At 42.9% G+C, this 27,986-nt stretch overlaps 1 protein-coding gene across 2 annotated transcripts; it reads right to left on the bottom strand.

The window, feature by feature from the left end:
* Window positions 1-21: 21 nt before the first annotated feature.
* Window positions 22-27,936, bottom strand: LOC5509776 (helicase SKI2W). Of its 2 annotated transcripts, XM_048730970.1 has the most exons (30): window positions 27,747-27,936; window positions 27,531-27,655; window positions 26,442-26,551; window positions 25,779-25,896; window positions 25,088-25,202; window positions 24,520-24,588; window positions 24,380-24,445; window positions 23,161-23,267; window positions 17,481-17,523; window positions 17,337-17,380; window positions 16,902-17,030; window positions 15,855-16,000; window positions 14,837-15,001; window positions 13,379-13,463; window positions 13,173-13,279; window positions 11,926-12,169; window positions 11,457-11,669; window positions 11,192-11,266; window positions 10,423-10,458; window positions 10,013-10,243; window positions 8,990-9,265; window positions 7,946-8,168; window positions 7,480-7,690; window positions 6,694-6,904; window positions 5,014-5,124; window positions 4,242-4,418; window positions 4,038-4,079; window positions 3,046-3,226; window positions 1,216-1,280; window positions 22-904 (listed from the first exon to the last, which is right to left on the bottom strand). In XM_048730970.1, the coding sequence occupies exons 1-30, from the start codon at window positions 27,772-27,774 to the stop codon at window positions 809-811; spliced, it is 3,849 nt and encodes a 1,282-aa protein (XP_048586927.1). In that variant the 5' UTR covers window positions 27,775-27,936; the 3' UTR covers window positions 22-808. The 2 variants fall into 2 exon arrangements, with proteins under 2 accessions (XP_048586927.1, XP_048586926.1); XM_048730969.1 differs by having other exon boundaries at window positions 22-1,280.
* Between the last annotated feature and the right edge of the window lie 50 nt (window positions 27,937-27,986).

Below are 27,986 nucleotides of genomic sequence, written 5' to 3'. Positions count from 1 at the left end.
TTGCAAAATAAATAAACAAAGAATCACAAATTGATTTATTTCGTGACCATTCTAAATGGTACAAGAGTGTAAGGTGCCGGTAATTTACAACAATAGCTTCCAGGGCAGATGCACAAGACTATATTACGACTGTTCAATAGGAAATGGCACACTTTTTGGCAGGGGGGGGGGGATTGCGAATGCACCCTGCACACCCGTCTGTATACGCGCCTGACATGAGTCAAAACAAAGCAGTCAAGTGAGTTGATTATTATGGTGATGGTAAGAAAGTTCCTGTGTTCAGACCAGCAGAGAATACAATGTCCCTCTTGGTATCGTGTTCGGCTCCCTCATCTTATGATAAAATATTTGATTGGCAATATGACTGGCAGCGCAATCTTCCGTGATGTATTTGATGGTGCTGGCTGGGGTAATGTTCGATTCGAAGTCTGTAGATAAGCTAGCGATATCCTGCTTGGAATTTGGTATCACATTAAATTTTCAACTAAAAGCGGACAAGCGTCGTTGTTGCTGATGATTATGATTGTGGCGATTATGACATAAAGGTTGTAGACGTTGTGTTCAGACACGAGTCAGTTGGGTCGCCGATGATCTGAAGGTTTACTGAGTGTACAGGCTAGTGGCAAATACAATGTCTCTCTTGACAGCTGTTGACGCCTTTTCCATCTTCTGGTACAGTGTGGGGTCGCCGATGATCTGAAGGTTTACTGAGTGTACGGGCTAGCGGCGAATACAATGTCTCTCTTGACAGCTGTTGACGCCTTTTCCATCTTCTGGTACAGTGTGGGGTCGCCGATGATCTGAAGGTTTACTGAGTGTACAGGCTAGCGGCGAATACAATGTCTCTCTTGATGGCTGTTGACGCCTCTTCCATCTTCTGGTACAGTGTGGGGTCGCCGATGATCTAAAGGTTTACTGAGTGCACAGGCTAGCGGCGAATACAATGTCTCTCTTGATGGCTGTGAGGCCTCTTCAATTTTCTTGTACAGTGTGGGGTCGCCGATGATCTGAAGGTTTACTTAGTGCACATGCTAGCGGCGAATACAATGTCTCTCTTGACAGCTGTTGACGCCTTTTCCATCTTCTGGTACAGTGTGGGGTCGCCGATGATCTGAAGGTTTACTGAGTGTACAGGCTAGCGGCGAATACAATGTCTCTCTTGATGGCTGTTGACGCCTCTTCCATCTTCTGGTACAGTGTGGGGTCGCCGATGATCTTGGCTGCATTGCGCACGTTCAGACAGGTCTCGTGCAGTCTCTGGATACAGCGGACAATTACACCTAGGATATGACCGCAAAAGGTGGTTACACCTCGAAGAGATGAGTGGCGCTGCAAATTAGCCGGGGACGGAGGCGATAAGAACCATAGAAAGATGGTACAAGGTCTCATTGATTTTAAATAGTGGTACGAGGTCTCAATGATTATAAATTGTGGTACGAGGTCTCATTGATTTTAAAAAGTGGTACGAGGTCTCATTGATTATAAATTGTGGTACAATGTCTTATTGATTATAAATGGTGGTACGAGGTTTTATCGATTATTAATGGTGGTACGAGGTCTCATTGTTTTTAAATGGTGGTACGAGGTCTCATTGATTATAAATAGTGGTACGAGGTCTAATTGATTACAAATTGTGGTACGAGGTCTTATTGATTATAATTAGAGGTACGAGGTCTTATTGATTATAGTTGGAGGTACGCGGTCTTATTGATTATAAATGGTGGTAGGAGGTTTTATTGGTTATAAATGGCGGTACGAGATCTTATTGAATATAAATGGTCTGGAGCAAACGTGAGGCAATCAACATGAGGTCATAATGTAAACGATTAAAATGTTCTTTAGCGTTCAAACTTCCTGTACGTCGGTTTGATGATGATGAAAATAATGATATTGATAAAGAGGATGTTGATGACAATAATGATATTGATAAAGAGGATGTTGATGACAATAATGATATTGATAAAGAGGATGTTGATGACAATTATGATATCGATAAAGAGGATGTTGATGACAATAATGATATCGATAAAGAGGATGTTGATGACAATAATGATATTGATGAAGAGGATGTTGATGACAATAATGATATTGATAAAGAGGATGTTGATAACAATAAAGATATTAAAAAAGAGGATGTTGATGACAATTATGATATTGATAAAGAGGATGTTGATGACAATAATGATATTGATAAAGAGGATGTTGATAACAATAAAGATATTAAAAAAGAGGATGTTGATGACAATAATGATATTGATAAAGAGGATGTTGATGACAATAATGATATTGATGAAGAGGATGTTGATGACAATAATGATATTGATAAAGAGGATGTTGATAACAATAAAGATATTAAAAAAGAGGATGTTGATGACAATAATGATATTGATAAAGAGGATGTTGATGACAATAATGATATTGATAAAGAGGATGTTGATGACAATAATGATTTTGATAAAGATGATGTTAATGACAATAATGATTTTGATAAAGATGATGTTGATGACAATAATGATATTGATAAAGAGGATGTTAATGAACAAAATGATGCGTCTGTGGCATAGACGATAGTGTAGGGAAGGCGGACAAAACAGAAGTCGAAATATTCCAACGTTTCGGACTTCACTTTTAGTCCTTCATCAGGGCGGCTACTAAAACCGTAACAACGATGTATACACGCGTTTTCCTGGTAATGGTTTTAGCAAACGACCTGATAAAGGACTGCAAGTTAAGTCCGAAACGTTGGAATATTTCGCAATTCTGTTTTGTCTGTTTTCACTATACTTTCATACATATTCTCCAAACATTGCATCCAATCGGATCCAGAGACGTCGGTGTGTGAGTTTTACACTTTTTCGTCCAATATGGCATAGATGATAGTAATCTACCACCCTCCCTAACTCTCCTAGAGGTAAGTGAGATCGTTTACAAATGATGTTTATAAAGATGACGATGATGATAAAGATGTAGATGATGATGATGATGATGATGATGATGATGATGAGTCTGTGACATAGATGATAGTAATCTACCATAGGCCCTAACCTTCCTGTACGTCAGTGAGCGTGGTGATCTCTGCGAATGGCATTCCTCTCGCCCACTCGTACACCGCCTCCACAAGACCGAAATAAAACTGTCCCTTGTAGTCATCCGCTGGCGTGTTGAGCCCGCATTCTAGCTGGCAATTAGCAATTGCCTCTGCTATGGACAGAATGCGTTCCTTGCCCTGCGAGGGAAAAAAAAGAAATAGACCAACAGCAATAGCTGTGTACATCTATCGCAAATAAATTAATGGGGAGATTATACCGTATCTTTGTTGTTGTTGTTTTTTTTGTTTGGCAAAATCTGCGTGTATAAATTTGCGTATTTTAAAACCACATCGAAAAAATTGGGATCAAATATCGATAGCCTTCATTATATGGTAGACCGTTCACGAGAGAAGCAAAATAATAGAAAATTCCGCCTTTACTTACAAGAGAAGTTAGCATAAAAATCGAAAGAGAATAAAAACATAGTTTGACAGGAGTACTAAACTAGAACTTGAAAATATGTTTTTTAAGAGCCGCCCGCCTACGAGAGTGCTGGAAAAAATAGTTGAATGTATTCGTAATTGACTTAGTGATATCTGCAAGGAAATTATACATTGTGTAGATTTTCGGGTGAATGGGTATACATAAAGAGGCACTTGATCGTAGCAAAAACTAAAGAAAACTGGAATGAATGTCACACAAAACAATACAAATTCTTCATATTTCCCGCGAAATGGATAATATGCGGCGGATCTAGAGATTTGAGTAAACGTGCAGCCTGTTTCGAACCCTAAATGCACTATTTTCAATCCATTTCCACCCGCTCGATGCGATGTGTTCAAACCACAATATTGTAATCATCTGAAAGATCAAAGGTCATTTAATAAACCTGGATTGTTATTTTGGTTATTCCGCATAGTTTTGTCTATTTTTTTTTTAGCTTCCGGAATAAAGTAAAATCACTCCGATCAAGTGCCCCTGTAAAGAAGACAAATGTGCGAGCAGTACCTCTTCAAGGACCGACGTCAGCTTGGGCTCACTGCAGTTACGCTGGTAGAAAGGGAGAATTAAACAACCATTAGTGCAATGCTGTCTAAGAGCTTCCGTGATAACCTGTTCAGATTTGTATTCAATTTTTGGGCCAGACAGCGTCTACATCACAGGTTGTGCAAGGTGGGATGTATACGTGGCCCCACTGGATTAAGAACGCACCTGTTGAAACACGAAGCAAGAGAGCAAAGCCACGATCTCGGTGTGCTGGAGGCCCGTGAACGCGCTGTGGAAAACTAACTCTGTGATCATCAGCTCGTGGTTACTCATTTCGCACGCAACACGACCTTTCAGTTCCACACGGTTTGTGCGGTCGATGTATCGCAACTTGCGTAAGACCTGAAATGATATACGCAGAACGTGCGCGGTTAAGTGCGACAAATTACCGCAAATTGCTTAAGACCCTGAATGATATACGCATAAAAACGCGGTTAAGTGCGCCTAGATAACCGCAATCTGCGTTAGATCTTAAGGCCTCTCGCGGGTAATTGTTTTCAAAATTCGTTCAAACTGAAATTTAGTAGCCGAATCGATTGGGGTGCCCCGGTTTCAATTTGTACGATATTTTCAAAACAATCATCCGTGAGAGGCCTTAAATAACAGACAATTCCAGTATGCGGAAGTGTGGGGTTTTTTTTTGGCTTTTTGGCGCCCCTCAATTAATGGCGGATTAAGTAAACTTTGACCCCTTTGGTACTAGGGTCAGATCGGTTAAATACTACTTATCTCATTCCTTTGGTGGTAAAATGGTCAGATCGGTCCCTACAATACTACTTACCTCAATCCTTTGGTGGTAAAATGGTCAGATCGGTCCCTACAATACTACTTACCTCAATCCTTTGGTGGTAAAATGGTCACATCGGTCCCCACGACACTACTAACCTCAATCCTTTGGTGGTAAAATGGTCAGATCGGTCCCTACAACACTACTTACCTCAATCCTTTGATGGTACTCGGGAAGAAGTTGCAGACTCTGGTCTGATAACAGGAACTTGAGATGATCTAGATTCTGACGTAGAACCATCTCGTCACGAACTTGACTGAACTGGGAATATAGTAAGACAAGAATTTTAGAGTTTCATTTAATGGAAGTACATAGTAACGCCATTTATTGGAGGGGATGTTGTTTTTGTCAAAATTCTGATAATAGACCACGGCTAGCAAGTCGAGGACTTCAAGCTACGGAACAGTAGCTCAGGTTATGCGACGCAACCGGACTGGATTTTCTTATTCAAAGTAAACACGGATTGATTGTCGCTAACAAGACACAGCTCACCAAATTCCAAGGAATTTCGTGGTTTACAATACAATCAGAATTTAGCCTAACAAACTCTCCTGCAAGGTTTTCCTTCTAATGCACTGTAATGTTTTTTGTCACCAGATGTTGTCTAGCTCCGAAAATCAGGCTTTGTGGCCTCTACATAGTGGTAATAGCAACAGTGAATAATACATTTGGGACTGCAACAGCTCTTTAACAGCTTACAACTGCTAAACCACTAGTTCGCTTCCATCATTTAGACGGAATTACATTGGTACTTTTTGAATGGTCATTGCTTTAAGGAGAGGTAGCGTAATAAGCCATTTCAGTGCTGACAAATAAAAGCAATACACTCTTTTTTTTTTATAAGAACCTTCTTTATAAAAACGTCCAGCCCGAGATTTCACCAAATTTTAAGAACAAGCTTAGAACATGCTGAGGCTGTGATAACATTTTGATCATATTGATCATTAGTGTAATTCATTGGGTATTGTATTCTTAAGGTTACGGGGTGCTTACAGCCGGCGGGACGCAGAAAAACCCAAAGTGTCGAGGAAAAACGCTGATACGCACGTCAGATTAAATCGAATATGCTCATGTTATATGTCGTTGTAAAGCTTAATAAATGGGGAATAAGATAATCCTTTTTGTTTCTTGGTTTGATGAAATGCTTTATTTTTTAATGGGCTTTAATCACGAGCTTGTTTTCAGCCAATCACATCCCTTAAAAACCCTAATGTGTCTAAACTATCCGGCAGATCTTTACGTTTTATGGCTTATGTCGATCAACATATACACACCTACCAAACTGTGTTCGGCTTTAGGTTTTTTTCCTATGCTAAGCTGTCTATGCAAATTACATTCCAAGGGGGCCATTTGACTCGCTGCTATGTCCCGATCATCGACGGAGCTAAAATAGCCGTTCCAAAAATTATTTCTAGCAGATTTTTAGGCGGATTGCTTTAAAACTCGATTCGGAGATAGTTCCATCCCTCTCCCATCCGGTACCGGTGTCAGTGATTTCGCGCTGAGGCTGAGGTAGTCAGAATAAAGTTGCCAGCCTTGTCTCATTAACATACTTGTATCGACTCAAAATCCGAAACAAACTTATATCGCTCTAAACTCTTAAAATTGAGCTTCTTGGAAAGAAAAAACACCACAGACGGATCCATTTACATCCCAACTAAGTTTATTTCATGAATAGAGCATGAAGATATAACTCATAGATGCTTATTTGCGTGAATTCGTATGTCCTTAGAAATCCTTCACTGACGCAGGTGGGAAGCCTGTGATGAAAGCCAGAACATTTGCAGAATTTTGAAAACTGCAGTAAAGTAATTCTCTATTGATACTTACGTGTTCATAGAAGTTTGGGCAATTGATGCAGGTAAACGTGCGCATGATCTCTTGGAGAGACCGCTGCCTGGTGATAGCGTCTACCATATCAAGATCCCGGATGTTGAAGTCCTTGACTGGATCCATCGTCTCAATTCCTTCGGGGTTAGCCTCGGTCAGCCTCAGGAGCTCCTGCTCTGCAGCGATGGCGGATCGACAGGGTGGGTCATTCCTTGGAGGTTATTTCATGAGGTTATTTCATGTAAGACCCTGTAAGCTGGCTACTTTACCCTAATCGTACATGAAGTAGTGTAGTTATCCTACATGAAATACTGGCCCCTTTGAAGTGGTGGATAACATAAAGCGTTTTAATATGAATTAAGTAAATTTGCTGACTTTTAAATGCCTGAATAACCTTGCCCCTCCTCAACTAAATGACATTATCACTACTTTTCAAAAATCTTCCCCTTCACTCCCCCTTTTAAACGTGTTTATAATGAAACGAAACGAGCAACCAGATACTGTTGCGTCTAAAGACACAATCATAAAATGGTTCTTATACCTAAAATATTAGTTTTTCAGACCTGTAGGTAATCGCTATCAAAGTTTGTACACACCCTAGTAGCGAGACTGCGATGTTCCTCAACTTCGCTATAAAGACTTCTGAATATCAAAATTAAGCTAGACTATGCAGTTACCATCAGAGATTATGTATAATATATAATATGTAAAACAATAAACAACTAGACTAATCTATCGCCCGTGGCGTGAAATTTGAAAACCGCGTAAAGCCTGCATTGAGCTTACCTAAACCTTGGCTGCATTCTCTTGCGGAAGTCTTGCGAGATGGCGTCTCCATCGATCTTCATTTGACGCACCGTGATCTCTGCTATTTCCGAGCCCAGGACTTGCACTACCCGGTGAGCACTGCGGCCCTCGGGCCGGAATAACGACCGCGCCAGGTAAGGCTGAAGGGAGGCCGCGCTAGACTGGGTACTAACAATTTCTTGGGGTTTTTCTGGTAAACAAGAAGGGAATATAAACGGGCTTGAAAAATAATAATGCTACGGAAAAAAGATGCGTCGTGATTCAATGGAGCTGACCTGCGTGACACTATGCCAGGGTCACGTGTCGTATGCTGACAAAATAAGAGAACAAAGCTATGGTCATGTGTTCAGCCACGAAGATATGGTCACGTGTTGTGTGTTGAACCAATAAGAGAACAAAGCTAGATGATTGACCAATGAGGCTTTACCGTCAGGTCAAAACTCACCGCTGTCAGAAGCCTCTTCTTCACAAAGCACTAGCACTGTAAAAGTCTTGTCAGAGGCTCCCTGGCTGACCGAGGAGGCCTGGACAGACGCGAGGGACTGGTAAGGAGTAAAGGCACCTTGAAGTATAACAGCCAGCGCGTTCTTGTGCTCAACTGTGTCTAGGACAACTATGCGACCTGGCGATAGGGCCTTTTGACCGTGAGGGGACGACAAGGCGGCAGCCTGGGGAAAAAAAGGTACGTACTGACAATGAGCCACTATATTACAATGTTGATGTTGCACAATAGAATCTGTTGCATATGTTATCTTCCTTAGTTAAAGAGGTTACTCGATGCGTTTTTCGTTGGCCAAGGTTTACTCAATAATCCACCATTAGCGGAGAAACGGAAGCTTTCAATTAAAGAGGTGGTGTCATGAGTTTTCCGTGGGCCACGGTTTACTTAACAATCCACTATTAGAAGGGAGACGTTAAAGGGGTGGTATCATGAGTTTTTCGTGGGCCAAGGTTTACTCAACAATCCGCCATTACAGGAGAGACGGAAGCTATCATATAAAGGGATAGTGTCATGCCATTACAGGAGAGACGGAAAATACCCCGAAGAATCCACTGCGGTGATCTTGGTTCCTAAAACTTGGGGTTCCTAGTAGGTACTACTCAGTTCCTAATCAGTTTCTAATGACAAGGGAGGGGGGGGGGGGGTAATTGTTCCATAACAAAATACGAAATTACTTCCTTTTCCTATATAGAATTGGGGACTGCGACTAGAACTAGTAGGTGAAGAATCCCACATAGATTTGTAAGGCTCTTTGAGATATAATCTTGCGAATTATTTGATAACATACGCTTGATAAGATTTTTTAACAGTCTCGAAGATGTATACTTATTGCTTTATACCTCTGCGAAAAAAAACTCTCTATTTTGTGTATACTAGGTTTTATTTTAACTTCTTATTAACATATTACAAATTAACTTTCCGCCTAATAAACGTGATTTTTTCCAAATGCTTATCAAGCGTTTATGTCCTACATTAAGGAAATCTTACTTTGACCCTGTGTGTCAAGTCGCTGAGTTCACTGCACGCCTGGTAATAGCTCTTCAAATCCTCGCCGCAGAGCACGCACTCCACGTCTCTCACGTCAGCGAGCTCCTTCTCTAACTGCTCCGCCTTCCGCCGCCTCTCAGTCGCATCGCGCTGGAGGTGGAACTCGGAAAAGCTTCTCTTCATCATGTCTTCCACTCGAAGCTGCTCCACGCGCAGCAGGTTCAGGATCATGGAGTACGTTAGGCGGAACTGCGACACCAGGGTAGTGGGCTTACCCTGGGGTGCAAAAGAGATTAAAACTTGTAGGAAATGAGGACAGTGGAGAAAATGCCAAAAAAATGGAACATGCCGCATCAGGGACAGGCCAAAATAAAGGAAATATCGGTAGAGAGGGGATGTATGAGAATGTGTTTTGTTGATGGCGATGATGATTATTCAGATAATGTGATGATGGTTTTGATGATGATGATGATGATGATGATAATGAAAATACTGCTGCTTATGATGATGACGACGATAGTGGTGATAAAAAAAGTGACGGTAGGGTAATAAATTATGAGAATGCTACTGCTGCTGCTGATGATGTTGATGATGATGATGGTGATGATGATATTTATGAATTTATGATAATGCTGGTGGTGATGCTGACGATGATGATAGTGATGATGGTGATGATGGTGATGATGGTGATGATGGTGATGATGGTGATGATGGTGATGATGGTGATGATGATGATGGTGATGATGATGATGATGATGATGATGATGGTGATGATGATGATGATGATGGTGATGGTGATGATGGTGATGATGGTGATGATGGTGATGATGGTGATGATGGTGATGATGGTGATGATGGTGATGATGATGATTTTAATGATAATGATGCTGATGATGGTGATGATAGTGATGATGATGATTTTAATGATAGTGATGCTGATGTTGGATGATGATAGTGATGACGATAACGCTGTTCCTGATAATGCTGCTCCTGATGATGCTGATAATGACGACGTCTACATACCAGCATCATCTTGTGTAGGTCCGATGCCTCTGGCACGTCTCCTTTGCAAAGTATTATCACAGTGCCCGTGGTATCCTTGCCTCGCCTCCCAGCTCTTCCCGCCATCTGCACGTACTCGCCAGGTAGCAAGTCACGGAAGCTGGACCCGTCGTTCTTGCGAGTGGAGTCAAACACGACTGTGCGTGCAGGCATGTTGACACCCATGGCAAACGTCTCTGTGGCGTACAAGAGCTGCGAAAGAGAGCACAATGGAATGCTCCGAGTCAATCAAAATTTTCACAAACAGCATCGTACCACACACCCCTAGCGTAGTATATCGCTCGGCTATTTTTTTTTCTCGCCGGCAATAAAATCTGGTGTCTGGACTAAAACGCACGTGCTCTACTCTCAATTCAAAACATAACAGTTACCTTCACAAGGCCTTCTTGGAACAAAATCTCGATCATCTGGAGGATACAAAATTAAAAATTATGTTATTGGTACAAAAACAGTTCGCATAAATCTCCTAGATGACATATTATCGCTGGGGTTTTGCGAACTTTCGCCGACGACCCAATGGCGAAATCGCCTTCTGGCTTTCGTTCAGTGATTTCATTTGCCAGCACTGAAAAGGCTGCCATACACGCAACCTAGCCGCAAGGCGCTGATCAATCAAAATGCACCGAAAGCAGTTCCGTTAGTTTGAATGACGGAAGACAAAAAGCGGATTATCGGTAGGAAATTATTTACGAGAATTATATTTAAAATAACAAAATAGTGTTTCCAAAGTTGTAATTAATAAAAAATGAGTTTGACTGTTTTTGCATTAGACCCTTAATAACTCAAACCAGGATAAACCAAACTCCTCGCTAACTTGAACGAATTTTACATTTCCCCGTGCCACATTAACTCGTATTGTCTTCTGTGAAATCCACAAGAACAGCAGTTTGCATCAACTGTCATTGAAATTTCAATTGCTCTCAGTGCATCTTATCAGAAATATTGTTTGATTAAGAGTAGCTAATATCTACCCGGTTACATAACTCGAAAGCCCACTAACTCTCTTCAGCCTTCGATTTAGTGGGGTTCTTCTGTATCTAACATATCTGGATTGAGTTTGCGAGATCCCGGTAATGCTTGAGGTGTTTCAAACGAGTATTTTTTATCTTACTAAATAGGGCCGTCACATGTAGGGCTCACCTCTTTGAGAATTGGTAGAATACCGCTGTGATGGACGCCTATACCACGCTGGAGAAGCTCTTGCATCCGGGTAACCTGCCACGACAAAAATACATCATTTTCATGTATAACCACAAGAGCTAGACACCTCGTCTACACACTTCATCTATCACACTTGGACCTCTACCACTACCCTCATAAGAGTAGCACCTTGGGTAACGTCTTGCTTACACCCTTCGTCTACACACCTTGTCTACACACTTCGCCAATCACCCTATATCCTGACCTGTGGTAACGTCTTGTCGGAGCCCTTGAGCCGCGCGAGGTACTTTTGCATCTCCACGTGTATCCTGCTTCTCTCCACGCTGGTGGTCAGGTTCAGGTTGGACAGCTGGTCCGCGTTCTCTTCGCATTTCCTCCTTGAGAAAGTGAACGCCACCACAGGGAGCTTATCCTTCTTCTCTAGCATCGTGATCAGGGATAACCACACGTTGCGGTCCTGTGAACACGTGATAGCAACCTTGAGTTCTAATTGGTTCAATAAAAGTAATGTGACCGTAACCATGAGCTTTTTTGGTTCAATGCAGATCAGGTGCCCTAGTCCACTGTCTTTACCGCTTAAGCGTTGTAGTTTTTCCCTGTGTCTTAATCGCATTAGGGTTGCAGTTTGTTCTTGTGCCCTTACCGCTTTAGGGTTGTAGTTTGTTCTTGTGCCCTTACCGCCTTAGGGTTGCAGTTTGTTCTTGTGCCCTTACCGCTTTAGGGTTGTAGTTTGTCCTAGCGCCCTTGGCCCCATACGCGTCTTTGCCTTTGCTCGCTCTCTCCTTCTTGGCATCGATTGCAGCCTGGTAACCGCGCGTCAAGAACTTGCTGTGCTGATCGACCAATAGGAATAGCTCATTGCTGGTCTTGTTACTGTTGCCCGTGTACAGGAAGTGTTCCAGGGGGACTGGGCGCTTGGCTGTACTGATGACGTAGATCTTTTTGCGCTTCGTCCGTCTGTGTGAACAAGACAGCCCATAGAATAATAAGGAAACTTTTCATCTTACATTCACTTCATACAAATAATCATTAACAGGGCGCCGTAACCCTATTCATAATGCATTAGCGGCCATTTTGGATGCCTGCAAAATCAAAAATATGGCTAATCGAATGACATTTTGCAATTGTGTGAACGTGTACCAACATTCTATACAAATACACCGTACAATTTATTTTTGGCGTAGAAGTTGCTCCTCTATTGGCGTCTATTGGCGCAATGAAGAACACGTAACCGAACCTTGAGCTCTTATTGGTTCAATTAAGAGCACGTGAAAATAAATTTGAGCCCTAATTGTTTAAATATAGAGCACGTGACAATAGCCTTTAGCTTTTATTGGTTAAATGAAGAACCAACATTTTGGGCAGGGAGAAGTTGCTTCTCTAAACTCCTTTTCAAATCCCCTTTCTTTGATCCAATCAAACTTTCTATTCATTCTCTCTTGATTCTTGTAAAGCTTGATTTACACGTGCCGATTTGTCGGGTAGGTTTAGTGCAAGGTAATTTAGTGTCGGCCCGACTAGACTAGAAATCTCAACTAGCCAAAATACTTTGGCGTCGAGCCCGTAACTTCTAAAGGCCTAAGCAGGGCTCTGACAAATCGCAGGTTGTAAATGCCATAGTCTGAGATGAGTAAAACAAACCGGTGCGTGGTAATCTTCCTTCAGCGGACACTTTCTCGTTATCTTCAACTACTCTCGTATGTGAACAGTTCTTCTGACGGACAGTTGACTGTATTGGAAACTCAAGGCATGTGCGATAGGGCCTTATGTACAAGAAAGGAAATTTAAAACACCCTTACCAGAACCGGGAAATCACCCTGACATCTGTGAAGACCACTTATGAACATTTCTCTCGTATATGCACATTTCTACTAACACAGTTGACTTATTGTTAACGGAGGCTCAAGGCTTGTGCGTCAGGTCTTCCTGCAAGATCTCGCAAAATGGCTTAACGTCTTACCCGATCCAATCGGCGAACTCCAGGGTGTTCGGTACGGTGGCTGACAGCAGGATAATGCTCACGTGATCAGGCAACATGATGAGTACCTCCTCCCACACCACGCCCCTCTAGAACATGACAGCAAGTCAAGGTCGCGAACATAAATGCAGCCGCAGTACGATTAGTATAAGGAACATTGATTTTTCTTTTACTGATGTTTCACTGACCTCTGCGTCATTTATGTAATGCACCTCGTCAAATATGACCCACTCGACGTCACGGATAACATCGGAGCCATTGTACAGCATGGACCTGAACAGGTATGAAAAGGAATTAGTACAATTAGATTTAAAGCCTGTAAATCAGATTTGCGTGACACGTGGGTTATGAAACCCTATGCAAAGATCAACTCAGTAGTAAATAAAATTCGCTTGAGTCACGGTCAATTTTAATCCGTCCTACATCTAAAATCTATTTTTAAAGGATTAACTAATTAAAGGAAGGCGAAGTTTAAAAAATGATGAGGGCTTTATATATTTAAACCCACCAAAAAACATTGTCGTCGCAAGTCGGGTCCCAAGGCTTTAACAAGGAAGATCGCCAGCTTCGTAAGGTGTTGGGTTTAAGAGTGAGTTTAGCGTTATTTCGGAGAGCTAAACAATATTTAAATTAAATGAAATAACCCAAACAGACATTCAGTTTCATTAAATACAAAATTGTCATAAGCTCATCTCACATTAAGCGGATGGAATAGGATTGGGATTACTTCAAGTTTTCGGTAAAGACTTAATGTAAATTCAAATATCGAAAATGTACAGTGCAAGCCAAAAAAATTTAAAATTAGGTCAAAGCAAATAAGTTAATCCTGTTTTCTTCACAATTGGCTGAACCAATGTATAAGTTTGCTGATTTTGATTTAAATCCAGAGCAACCCTAGTTAAATCAGGCAGGAAAAAAATGCTTGAAAGAAGGCTTTTCAAAATACGTTGCTAGTGCAATTATAAATGGCAACTGGAGGTGCAATTTAAGGCTGCCAGCTGCTTATTGTATTTTAATTTCCACAGTTTCAGTATCTTTAATAACCCTAAACATTTCAGTAATCATGTGTAAAATATCTTTATTGGAAACCGTTAAAATTGATTTTGACTTTTCTAAAAACACTGCTTCTCTGATTCTATTGTCAAACTTAAACAAAATCACGGCGTTACAGAGAACATCGATTTAATTTAAAAAAAAATATCCTGGAATCATGGAAATTATCTTAGTACATGAACTCTGGTCGCGGACTTCTCGAAGTTCTAAATGGTTAAAATCATTTCCAATAATAAAGATGATAAATCAACAAATTGCAGGACATCCGCATTTTCATGTATTTTATGGCAAGAAAAAAAGGCATTTTTTGTTAGAACTGCCATTTATCATTCGCCATCCGCATACAAGCAATATCTCCTAGAAAAATCAAGTGACATATTGTGGAAATCGTGAACGTAGAACAGTATCGTAGAACAGCTGTAGTCTTAATCAGGCATGACACTTTCGGTACAAGCGTTGCTATAGTTACCGTAGGATCTCTGTGGTCATGATTAGACATGACGCTTCCGGTACTAGCGTTGCTATAGTTACCGTAGGATCTCTGTGGTCATGATTAGACATGACGCTTCCGGTACTAGCGTTGCTATAGTTACCGTAGGATCTCTGTGGTCATGATTAGACATGACGCTTCCGGTTTGATCTGCACGTCACCGGTCAGCAGCCCTACGTCAAGTCCCGGATGGTCCACACTCAGAGTCTTCTTGAAGTCTCGAAACTTCTGATTGGATAATGCCTTGATGGGCGACGTGTAAATTGTCCTGAGTAGTATAGAGTGAACCAAATCAGTCATGTTTTACACACACTGCGATATGAACTACGTTTAAAACAAAGCCTTCATGGGCGACGTGTGAATTGTCCTGAGTAGTATAGAGTGAACCAAATCAGTCATGTTTTACACACACTGCGATATGAACTACGTTTAAAACAAAGCCTTCATGGGCGACGTGAAGATGGTGCTGAGTAGTATAGAGTGAACCGAATTAGCCCTGTTTTACTCTCGGGGATTGGGAGAGATATGTATCAACTAGATTGACTAATTAAATTCAAAATGACCTTATCGAGGACGTACAGACAGTTCTAAGTAGTACTCGAGGTGGAGTGGCCTCGGAAGAGATTGGGGGAAGGAATATAACTGCAACGAATGCAATGACGAAAAGAATGCGAAAGAAACTGTAAATTTCAAGGGATGGACGACATTAAGAGAATTAATATGACATGCGCAGCTTTATATCTGAATGATGCATCAAATAACTACCCACTCGGGGTTTGAGGTAGCGTTTAAGTACGGTATTACCGTATTAGCCACTTTTAGCTCAATACTTTGCAACAAAGGCAACAAGGATTTACGACCGCTCGTTTCTTTTAATCGCGACATGTAAAACTTTAAAAACAAAACCAAGACATCCCTTTGTAAAGCGATGATTTAAAAAATGGTCTTTCTAAACACTTCGACTTCTAAACACACGTCTGTGACGTCCATTTCTTGGACGCAAGGATGTTGAAGTTTATTTTTTTTCTGAGATGACCGCGGGGTAATACAGTAGCAAGATAACGATAAAGTAATTATTTGTTAATTTTCATTAAGCTCTATCCAGAAAGTAATGACATTACCTGGTCCTGTGCTGGTGCGCCAGCGCGATAGCATATTCCGCGACAGCGGTCTTCCCAGCTGATGTATGCGCAGCCACGAAAACGCTGTCGTGCGCTTCTAGTCTGAGGATAGCCTGCTTCTGAAACGTGTCTGGCTCGAAATCCCACTAGGAAAGACACATAGTGTGAATATCCCACTAGGAAAGAAACATAGTGTGAATATCCCACTAGGAAAGACACATAGTGTGAATATCCCACTAGGAAAGACACATAGTGTGAAAATTTCACTAGGAAAGACACATAGTGTGAAAATTTCACTAGGAAAGACAGTGTGAATATCCCACTAGGAAAGACACATAGTGTGAAAATTTCACTAGGAAAGACACATAGTGTGAATATCCTACTAGGAAAGACACATAGTGTGAAAATTTCACTAGGAAAGACAGTGTGGATATCCCACTAGGAAAAAAGCATAGTGTGAATATCTCACTAGGAAAGACAGTGTGAATATCCCACTAGGAAAGACACAGTGTGAAAATCCCACTAGGAAAGACACATAGTGTGAATATCCCACTAGAAAAGACACAGTGTAAATATCCCACTAGCAAAGACACATAGTGTGAATATCCAACTAGGGAAGACACAGTGTAAATATCCAACTAGGAAAGACGCTCTTGTAAGTGGACAACCCTTTCAACTAGCTAAATTTTGCTATCTGTACCTTCATTTACTGTATGTTTTTTTATTAGTTACGGAGACTAATCTGAATTCAAATCCTTTGCCTGGTTTTGGAAACAGTTAGCTCTTTGTCACTGGACACTCTTTCCTAAGCGGAAAGCTCAAGTACGGGTACATTTCGAAACTGAGTATTTATTGTACTCATAAAGCGTACACTCTCTCGTAAGCAGACGCGTACATCTTCCGTTGTTTTCTCCTCTCTCGTCCATACGATTTAACTCGCCTAAAAATCAGTTAAATATGAGGCCTTGTTGTATTATTTACTCGCAGTTTTGGCTAAATTTCACATACCGGATAGAATAAGACATGACAGCATGATGTGTTACGAACCTTGTGCGCCATGTCGGGTACTTTCTTATGGAAGTCCTTCACAGGAGTACTAATATCGACCATGTAAGCCCACTGTTGTTTGAGTGGTGAAGAAGGCTGGGTGCTCGGCTCTTGCGTAGGTTCATCTTCCTATAACGAACATCACAAGTTTTTCTTGCCAATAAATAACTAATATTGGTCTTTATTTTTCAATATTCTGCTGTTCCTCGCCGACGATCACCAACAGCTGAATCACCTTCTCGCTCACGTCATTCCAATCATTGACAAACACTGAAATGGTTTCCAATCATGCCGCCTCCCCGCTAGGCACTGACCAACCAAAAAGCACGAAATGTAATTCAATTAGTTTAAATGACGGAAGCTAGAAGGTTTGGCAGTTGGAAATTATTGAAAAGAGTTCGCAGAACATTGAAAATTGCAGTAACATGGATTTACCTTTTTAAGAATCTTCTCCAGACTGTCACTTTTCTTCAAGATAGCTAAAAGACACAGGAGGCCCGATGTAAGTAGACATTCTTAATTGAATGCAACAAAACATTTTAATCTTAAATCTATTGGGAGTAACCCGACACCACATACCAGAGTCTTCCTCTCTATCAGCCTCCTCGTCAGTATGTGAATTCTACAAAGCACAGCAATAAAAAAATGTGATCTCTGTTGACAAGGTTAGGGCATTTTCATCAAACGGGTAAACAGAGGCCCCACTGAAAATCTGAAGTTTATGGCTTTCATAAAAAATAATCTCACTAAGTAATGAGCATTCTTTTTGAAGGAATAACATGCTTTTGGACTTAATTCTCATTACCTTATTGATGGAGAACATACCTACTGTAGTAAAGAGAATAGATAAGAGTGCTTCTTTTTCCTGTTTGCAATGATGTTTTATTACATGAACGAACGGAATGATAAAGAACTACAATGAGTTCTGACCGGGCTAGTCCCAGTCCTTCCACAGGGACTCCAAACAATGCTCTATCTCCCCCCAAGTATTTAGTGTTCCTGCATGGTGGGGATGATAAATACTGATATATAACATAACAATATAACAATGTGTCCTTTTGACTAATGTTTGTGTTCATTGTTCAAGTAGTCCTTTCTTGTTGTAGTCCTGTAGCCTCCTCAGGGCTAAGGGTATCTTCTTCTCGAGTGGGGGGTTGGATGGTGGTTTGGCTGGGCTTACTGGTTCGGATGCTTCCGCTGATCCTGGCTCGGTTTCTGGTAGTCTGGTTGGTGGTCTGCCTGTTGTCCCAGTTCCTGGCCCAGTGTCTCTCGTGAGCGGGGGGCTAGGTCGTGTGGGTGTTTCGACGGAAATTCCAGTGGGGCTTGTTGTTGCTGTGCCTTTTGGGAGTTTGGTTAGGCTTTCTTTCGGTCTTGCTTGGGTTGCTCGGCTGATGAATTTGAGGTCATCGTTGAGTATCCGTGGTGGCTGTGGTGCTTGGACAGGGATGTATTTCCGTAGGAATTTCCGGTTACGGAGAGTTATCCTTCCGGAGCCGTCGACACGCACAACGTATTGGTCAAATTGCCGTACCTCAATGACAATGCCTGTCTTGTCCCATCGTGTTGGATTGGGGCCTGTCTGGTTCTGGATCCTCACGTGGTGTCCTATGGCAAGAGGGGGAAGTCTCTTTGTATGTTGTGACCATCTCTCTGCTGCCCTCATGTGTCTGTTCCTTAAAGCTTCTTCTCTGAGGGCAAGGGTGTCCCGCCAAGTGGGGTGTGGGATATAGTGCCCTGGGAGGATCGGGATTGAATCCTTGATTGGTCTGCCGAATATGCATTGTGCTGGTGACAGCTTGGTGCTTGGGTCTGGGGTGTTGCGGTATTGAAGTATCGCTTGTTGGAAGGCATTGGTGTTGAGTTCACCATGTGGGCCGGTGTTGTTGGTGATGAGCCGCTTGACGGTTTTCACTCCTATTTCAGCTCTACTGTTGGAGTGGGGAAACGCTACTGAGGATAGGCGGTGGTGGACTCCCCACTCCTTGAGGAACTGCTGTGTAGGATTGGCGACAAATTCTGGTCCACCGTCACTTGCGCACTCATCAGGGATGCCAAAGGTGCAGAAGGTGCGCCTCAGACATTCTACTAGGCCGGCGGAGCCATCACGAGCCTTTTCGACGATTGGCCAGTTAGAGTATCTGTCCACTGCTACCAGGTAAGTGCTGCCTTTGTAGTGGAAGAAGTCAGCACAGATGCATTGGAATGGGTAGGCTGGCAGTATTGGTGGGTAGGGTGGGGCGCTTGGCTGTGAAGGTGTTATGCGGTTACAGTAGGAGCATCGTTCCCGTAAGGCGACAATGGCAGGTGTGATTCCTGGCCAAAAGACTGATGACTCGGCGCGGGCAGTCATGGATGTCACGCCTTGGTGTGCAGAGTGGAGTGCTTTAAGTATCACCTCTCGTAGGGTTGGGGGAATGACGATGCGATCCTTGTAAAGGATGACTCCATCGATGGTGTGGAGGTCGTGCCGGAATCTGTGGTATTCTTGGAGTGCTGGGGCGAGGTCGTGCTGCGCTTCTGGGAAGCCGGACTCAATGATGGCGGTCAGGGAGTGGAGATTTGGGTCGCTGGTGGTTTCTAGTTTCACCGTCTCCCAGGTAACGGCCATGGTGTTGAGGGTGGATGTGGCTGAGGATACCAGCTCTTTGTCGATCTCGTAGGAGCAGGATTCTTCTGGTGGCTCCCTAGTGCGAAGGCTTGCGAGGGCAGCATTGGCTGGGTGAGGGCTGTTGGAGGCATCGATGGTAGCTATGTCGTCAGGCAGCGTCATCATTTCAGGGGTTGTTGAGCCCGTTGGGTGGCGTGAGATGGCATCCGCAGCTTTGTGTCTTGCTCCAGGGATGTGGACCATGCGGAACTTGTAACGGAGGGTCTTCTCTTTGAGGTTCCTGAGCCGGCTGTTGGGAATTTCATCAAGGGACCGATCACCAAATACCTTCAATAGGGGTTTGTGATCAACGGCGACAATTAGGTTGCTACAGCCTAGGACGAAGAAGCGAGCCTTGTCCAGAGCATCGGCCACAGCCAAAGCCTCACCTTCGATTGGGGCGTAGCGTGATTCTGCTGCGTGAGTGAAGCGACTGCCTACTAATGTCACTTTCCATCCACTGCGACAACAGAATGGGGCCGTGGAGGGGCATTTGCAGTGTTTTTGAAGTAGCCAAAAGCCGATGCCAGTTTTGGACCAGTCAGTTGCTAGACATGTAGGCTTTGATTTGTCAAAGATGCGGACGCCGTCCTCGATTTCTCTGATGATTATAGACTTGGATTCTTCGAATAGCTGGTCAAGCTCTTTGGTCCAGGTGAACTGGGTGCCAGGCTTGAGTGATGCTCGGAATGGCAGCATGCGTTCGGTTGCAGCGAAGGCATATGATACCTGATTGATCAGTCCGAACCACGACCGCATGTCGGTGACGTTAACTGGTGTGGGGAATTTTCGGATAGCATCCAGGTATTTCTGGCAAGGGCGTACGCTGTTACGTGTAATTTCAAACCCGGCAAACTCGACAGTGTCAGCTGCGAAGACAAACTTGTCTGGATTGAGTGTGATGCCATGTCGACCACAGAGGTCAAGCCAATTGACTGCCTGGTGGAAGCTGCTGTTGATGTCGTCCGCCCATAGGAGAGTGTCGTCGATACACTTTGTCTTGTTTGGCACGTGGGAGACAATCTCATCGAACCGTCGGGAGTACCCATCACCGGAGGCGATGTATCCCTGGGGAGCTGTCTTATAGCGGTATCTTCCCCAGGGGGTTATGAATGTGGTGAGGTGGCGGTCATCCTGGTGTAGTGGCACACTGTGGTATCCATTCCAGCAGTCAAAGACTGTTTTCTTCGTGTTGTAGGGTATTGAGCGTGCCTGGTGGAATGGGCTCTGGGTGTGATGGGTCTCGCGTGTGGCATGGAGGTTGAGTGATTGGAAGTCAACGGTCCGGCGGGGCTTTCCATTTTTCTTAGCACAGACTACCATGCGGTGACACCATGTGACTGGTTCGCCGACTGGGACAGGCTCAAGAACGCCGAGTGCCACGTCTTGGTCTAGGCCGGCCTTCACCTCCTCCTGCCAGTGGAGGGGTACCGGTATGGGGGTGTGATGGGCGACGGGTTCGGCTTCGGGGTCGACCATGAGTCTCATTGGTATGCCATCCATTAGGGGAAGTTGTTGGTGTTCGCAGGTGTTGAATGTGCTGGACTTATAATAATCGAGGAGCCATTCCTGTAGGTTTGCTCTGTTGTCTTCTGTTGCAGGGAATGGTGGCTCCGTTGGCTTAGGTGGGGGCATCTGGCGTCGTGGGCAGGTGCATGAGTTGTCGGGTGTGTCCATTGTGTTCCCCTTGTTGGACGAGATGGCGGCGCTGTCGCTGGTTGGGTGATATAGGCTTTCCCCAACCGTAGGAAAGCTCTCTGAGATAATCCCGAGGTCTTTGCATGCTTCCCGACTTAGGAACAGGCGGTCAGATTCATTGGTGACGTAGACGATCTGCCTTGTTTTGGCTTCCAATCCAGGCTGGTTATTGCCTGTCAGGCGTAGGATTACGGCTCCAAGTATTGGGATGCCAGTGCCGTTGGCTGCATGCATGCGTGTAGTTACTGGTATGAGATCTGCTTCATTTAGCCCGAAGCGGCGGATGACACTCAAGCTGGCGAGGCAACTTTGGCACCCGGTGTCTGCCATGGCGGGTAGTTGGGCTGATTTTGGCTTGTTAGTCACTGGGTGAAAACCGAGGGCGGTGTAGTCGTCTGGCTGTATGGTGGCGGTAAGCGAGATGTAGGGTTGTGGCTGTGATGCACTACGAATCCAGCGATTGCTAAGGTTGTCGTAGAGGTGATGGTCCAGGGAGATGCCGTGGATGGCATGATCATCGCTGGAGCTGTTCACACTGCAGAGGGCATCGAAGACTGCGTTTTCTGTGTGTTTTCCTGCATCGGTCACGTGGTGGGGGCTTTGACCAAGTGGTTTGTCTTTGTTTTGGCACATGATTGCGACATGGTTCGCACGACCACATAACTGGCAGGTGGTTCCATATGCGGGACATTCCTGTTTCCTGATCTTGGGTGGGGCCTTGACACCGTGGCCCTGTTTGCCACAGTAATTGCAGGTTCCCCGTACCATGTTGGTCTGAGGATTTACGATTTTTGTGTTCGCTTTGCTTCATGTTGCGATATTGGCTTCGAATGGCCTCGGCGCCTTGTGTTTGTAGTAGTCGCCCCGCTGACCGTTTCCCCGACTCCTTTGCCTCAATGAATTTTAGGACATCCTCGAGTGACATTTCTTGATCTTTTTCACCAAGGAGGTCGAGCTGGATTTCCTCATCGGCCAGACCGCGGGTGACAACGTCACGGAGTATGTTCTCTGTGTAGTTGACCTCTGTGTTGCAGCCGGGGCAGGTGATGAGAAATTTGCAAATGCTTGCCTGGCCACGTAGTCGTGCGCAGAAACTTCGGATGGGCTCATCTCTGTCCTGTCGCATGTTGTGAAGTTGTACTCTGGCCACCATGGCATTCTCCTCACGCACAGCCAGTTTCTTTATGGCCTCTAGGACTTCTGCTGTACTTTTGTTTGTTAGGGACCCCCCTGCGTTTCGTGTGAGGTCTTTGCGAAGATGTTCATCACAGCACTCCAGAAGCTGGATAGTCTTGTCTTTTCCTGTTATCTTTGTGGCTTCGACGTAGTCTTGCCATCTAGTCATGAAATAAGACCATTCCTCACTCGTTCCGGCGCTCGAAACTGTGGGCCGTCGGACCTTCTCCACTTTTGCTGTTTGATTGGGGGTGCTTGGGGTTTGGTTGGTTATGTGGGTTCCATTGGAATGAACTGAGATTAAAACTGCTGCTAGTTCATCTTTGACATCTTCAGTTTCATATTGACAGCCTGGGAAGGGGCATTTGAATTTTGGCATGGTTTCTTGGCTTTTAAAAGGCTTGTTTGGTTTGTAGTTGGAGCTTCAGTGAAATCCAAGATGGCGGCCGTATTTTCGTGTTGACGTTTTGCTGTTGTTGTGGGCTGTTTCTGCTTCTTTTCTGCTTGGTTATCCTGTATCTGAGTTCCTCAATGTCTTTGGGAGGTAGGTAGTTCTTTATCATAGATAAGAGTGCTTCTTTTTCCTGTTTGCAATGATGTTTTATTACATGAACGAACGGAATGATAAAGAACTACAATGAGTTCTGACCGGGCTAGTCCCAGTCCTTCCACAGGGACTCCAAACAATGCTCTAGAGAATATCGTTTTTGAGCCCGCTGCTGGTTAGAATTTGTTTACCTCATCTGAAGTGCCTTGGTCTTCATCATCACTGAATTCAAGATCCTCCAGATCGGTTCCTGCCAAAATCTCCGCCATGTTTAGCACCTCGGGTGGCTCATGGGTTTCTAATTCACAGAAAAAAAAAGAAAGAAAAGATAGAAGGATAGCCACGTTCAGCAATTCAGGTGGCTTCAATTTTTTCATTCGCCCACGGACCCCTTCCCCCTCCCCTTTAGCGCCGCTACACAGGCTAGATTTAGAGAAAAGGGTTCTTAAAAATCGGGATGCCTTTTGACAAATCAGGCTGTTAAACACAAGGTTCCGCTATAAAAGGGAAAGCTCCACCCATCCCCGGGCTCAAATTTGCAATCAATATCAGAACACTGCCACGCTAGCAGTCACAAATTATAAGCCTCCTGTATAATTGCTTATCTCTGAGCCTCAGTCGGTTGGAATAAAACTATTTTTGTACTGATAAATTAGTGACTTGCTGTCCACTCACGTTTTCGTGCTGTTCGTAATCTAACGCATCTGCATAAATTATTCTTGCGCTGTGATGAAAATGCTCGTATTTTAGAGCATGCACAGCTTGGTATAGCATCATTTTACTATAAATAGGAACATTTTCGGTGGACAAGTCTAGCAACGATATTTAATTTGGTTTGGAATATGAAATTTGAATTTAGCGCTCAGAGCAATTGTCCTGACATGTTGCGCATTGACGGCTGATTGATAACTGATTGTCTTTTAGCCCGGCGGTGGGAGGAGCTTTCCCTTTTATAGCGGAACCCCGTGTTTAAGGTTTTTAATTGGTTCTTTTTTGAAAAAAACACCGAATAATAGCAGTCACTATAGCAATAACAATCACAGCTGACACAACATATTAGCCCACATGTTGAATTTTGGTAGTACAGTATACACTGCACCAAACATTTATAAAGAAAGATCAATATCTGCTACATTACCCACAGGCTTACAAAATTAGAACATTTGACAATGCAGGCATCTCCCAGAGATATTTTGGGGACAGAAGTGTAAAATAGAAAAACTGTTGTACATCATGACAGGGAACTATTTAAGTAAACACACATCTGAATAACGACTGACAACAGGAAGCTAAACATTTTTTCTTCTTTGTAACACAAGTTTTGCTAATCCTAGCCTAATAAAAGCCGACATATCTAATTAATCACCCGGTCTTACACAAGAAAAAAGGGTCTTAATCCTAATACTGTACCTTCCTTTTCTTCCTCTTCACAAAATCTGACAGAGTAGCTAAACCCGGGCGGGGTATCAAGCAAATCTAATGGAGAGATTTTGTGTTAGAAAGAATAATTTAAAAAACACACACAAAATGTATTTCAATAGTCACTTTACCTTTTTCAAAATCCACTTCCCCATCAAAAACAATCTTGGGCTGCTTGTGGTTTTCACTATCCATACCACCTGTGAAAATTTATGTACAGTTCAGTTTGGTTCTTGGGGTTTTTGGAGGTTTCCTGTTGTGTTTGGGTTTCCTGTAGTTGATGATGAGATGTGACCTGAAATCGGCTCACCTCAGACTCTTTTGCCTCACAGCAACCACAGGAATCCTTAACAGAACACCATGGCCTAGTCTGTGTACATTTGTCTCCTAATAACTGGAAACTCAAACGGATATCTGAATAGATGGGGGTTCTGTGTAATTTGAACATAAAACTGAGGCTTTAACAAGCCCTCCTTGGAGGGTAAGACAATAATTTAATAAATACCGTAAATGATCAAATAAACGCCAGGGGCATTAAATTTCGATGGTCTGAGGGGAATGTTCAATAGATAGAAGGCATTCTTCATATAGGAGTTGTTTATTAGATCATTCACCGCATCTAAAGAATGAGGCGTATCAATACAAAGAGACGAAAAAATGTGGTGGGGTATTCCAAAGTCTAGCGGAAAAATGTCTTGCCTGGAAGAAAAGGGTAGTTCACAGAGGAGCCTTTGACAGAATCCGCGACAGGTCCTGGTGTTCTTTGCAGGGATAGAGAATTCCTGGCAGTACTCCCAGTACCAGCCACTGGGACCTGAAGTGAAACAGGGGAACAAGTGAGAATTGGTATCCTTGTGGATTTTACTTAGAGCTAGTCCTCATATAAAAATGTCTTTTGGTCATTTGATATTGGTAGCATTCTCGCATTGGCTTCATCCATGTAACCGTGTTAGTTTAGGTGGATCCTTGATTTCAAAGAAGGGGAAGGGGTGGGGCAGCACCATCGAGGGGGAGGGGGCACCAAATGGGCGAGCGTCTGGTGGGAAGCTTGATACATTCCTATTAAAATGTCAAAATATGTGACACTGCCACCACCCTCCCCTCCCCCCCTTCATCTGATACTCTATTAAACCACACAGTTATCCAAACAGTCATGATAAGCTCTTATTAAGACATTACTATCTTAATTTTTTTTTTTACTTTCTTGGCCATCCTGTATAGTAGCCACTTGGCTTTATCCCACAGGTAGCCACTTGGCTTTATCCCACAGGTAGCCACTTGGCTTTATCCCACAGGTAGCCACTTGGCTTTATACAACAGGTAGCCACTTGGCTTTATCCCACAGGTAGCCACTTTTTATAATAAAAAAAGGTACAGGACCTCCACACACCTCATTATAACCAAGAAGCTCCCCAGTGGTAGGGTTTCTCTCCACTCTCAGAGCAGTCTGGACAGGACAAACCTCGGCCAAAAACAGTGATGAAGTATCCCTTGTTCTTGGCCAAAATCTAGATAAAAGCATTTGATAAATGTATTCAATATTGTCTTGATCACTTTTTGCATATTATATTATAATACATTGTGCCAGAAATTATGGAGATTTAGCCTACGAGTATCATCTAAATTTTCTAGGTGTGTAAAAATGTAAAGAATGTCTGTGAGCATAAGAAAGACAATATTTATTACATATTTACAGATTAGATAATACCCTGGTATTCAACAAAACCCTGAAAATTGATCTTGTCTTTGGGAAAATTACATTGTCTAGGTGAAATGATACTGAAAAATAAAAAAAAACATTCTTGGTTTGTTTGGATCTCACTCTGTGATAAAATTTTTTTGTTTTGTTTTTTGTTCAAGAAGAGAATGAAATTCCTCTGGAAGAATGATCTTGCATACGATCTTAAAGATCTTAAAGATTGAATTTTTTTTTGTTGAAACAACCTGATATTATTTAAAATATTCTAATAATGAAGCATTCTTTATAATCCCGATAAGCTAGGAACACTGTTTTGCTGAGGTGATCACTAGACTGGACTCAACATTCCCCTACCTCTGTGTGTGGTGGAAGTCATGGATGGGAAGTTTCTCAGGGCTTGTTAGATACTGTTCAAGCTCAGTCTTCAGGTCTTCTGGGAACAATGGTGGCAACCCACTTGGCAGCTTTTTCAAAGAAAAAATAATAGGGGGAATATCATATATGGTAAACTGATATCCAGTATCAATGTTTTGGTAAACATACAAAGTGGCACATCTATATAGCTACACAAAGGCCTAGACAAGTGGTAAATCACTGGAATGTTGAGTAATCTGCAATCTCACTGAATACATGGGTTTCCATGCGTCAAAAGCCTTTTACTTTTTTTATTGAGTTATAGTTTGATGGCTTCTAACTTAGATTTCTCACGTCAATATATTGACCAATCAGGGGGTACAAAATTTGTTCCTTTTTATCTCAAAACTTGATTGACATAAGTCAGAAGCAGTTTTAGAATTTTAGAAATCATTGAAAGAGTTCTAATATTTAAAATCACATAAGTAAGTTAGCTGTTTAATGGTTGGCATTGCAAAAGAGGTATACACATCATTTTAGTGAAAAGCAAAGTATATTTTTTAATTTTTATACTCCCACCATATAGTAGAGTATGCTTAATGATTGGCCATATAATAAAGATATCTCAATATTCTTAAATAATATAGTATCTGTAGGGGTTTAGCAACTTCTTTTACAAATGGAGGGAGGGCAGAGTTGGAATTCTAGGTAGGTGTGCACACGCCCAGATTATCTGCCGAGTGGGGGGATGCACCGTCTGATAGCATATTGAATGACTAAAATATTTGATGACCCTTCAAAAAGCAGCCAGGGGGGGTGCACATGCACCCGCACCCTACGTACCCACCCCCCCTGTGTATGCGCCTGTAGCACAACTGTCAACCAAACTTGGACAGAAATCTTGTTAAATCGGATGAAATACAGTAACTATGTGGAAAAACCCAATAGAGCCAATGCAGGTGAATACAGAGAATTTATAAACATTTTCACAAATTTTAGGCTTCCAATGATGTCCAAAATCTTGTGATACCCGTCTAAAGCGGTTGAGTTGGCAGCTATGCTGTAGAGTGGGGGTCCAAGTATACACACCGTGGTTAAGTGTTTGAGTTTGTCTCTTTCCTCATCTTGTTCTTCAACATGAGGGACTACCTCTACTTTACCAGTACATCCAACCTCGAGTAAGTCAAAAGTGCCACTCTTTGCGATACACTCATCTGTGGAATTGATAAAAGGCGAAAGTTGCTTACAGATGATCCATCATCAATACAATAGGTCATTCATAAAAGAGAACAATCTAAGGCTCACCATTTTTCTGCTCATCCACGGCTTCCATATCAGAAAAGTAGATGTGATACTTCTACTACCTTACAAAAACACATCCATCTTGGGGAATTTCGCTCCGCGTGAAGTGAAATTCTTCTTCACTTCTCTTCTTTTTTAAAACTCCGTTTACTTCGCCATCTTGACCGTGACGACAAGGAGAGGTCTGAAAACTAGTCACGAAGGACCGGAAGTAAACCTGAAAAGACATGGCATCCCTGTGGA

This window comes from Nematostella vectensis, chromosome 8, assembly GCF_932526225.1.
Source record: "Nematostella vectensis chromosome 8, jaNemVect1.1, whole genome shotgun sequence".
Lineage (NCBI taxonomy): Eukaryota > Metazoa > Cnidaria > Anthozoa > Actiniaria > Edwardsiidae > Nematostella > Nematostella vectensis.
Note: the sequence above shows the minus strand (reverse complement) of the source record. Positions and strands in the feature narration are given on the sequence as shown.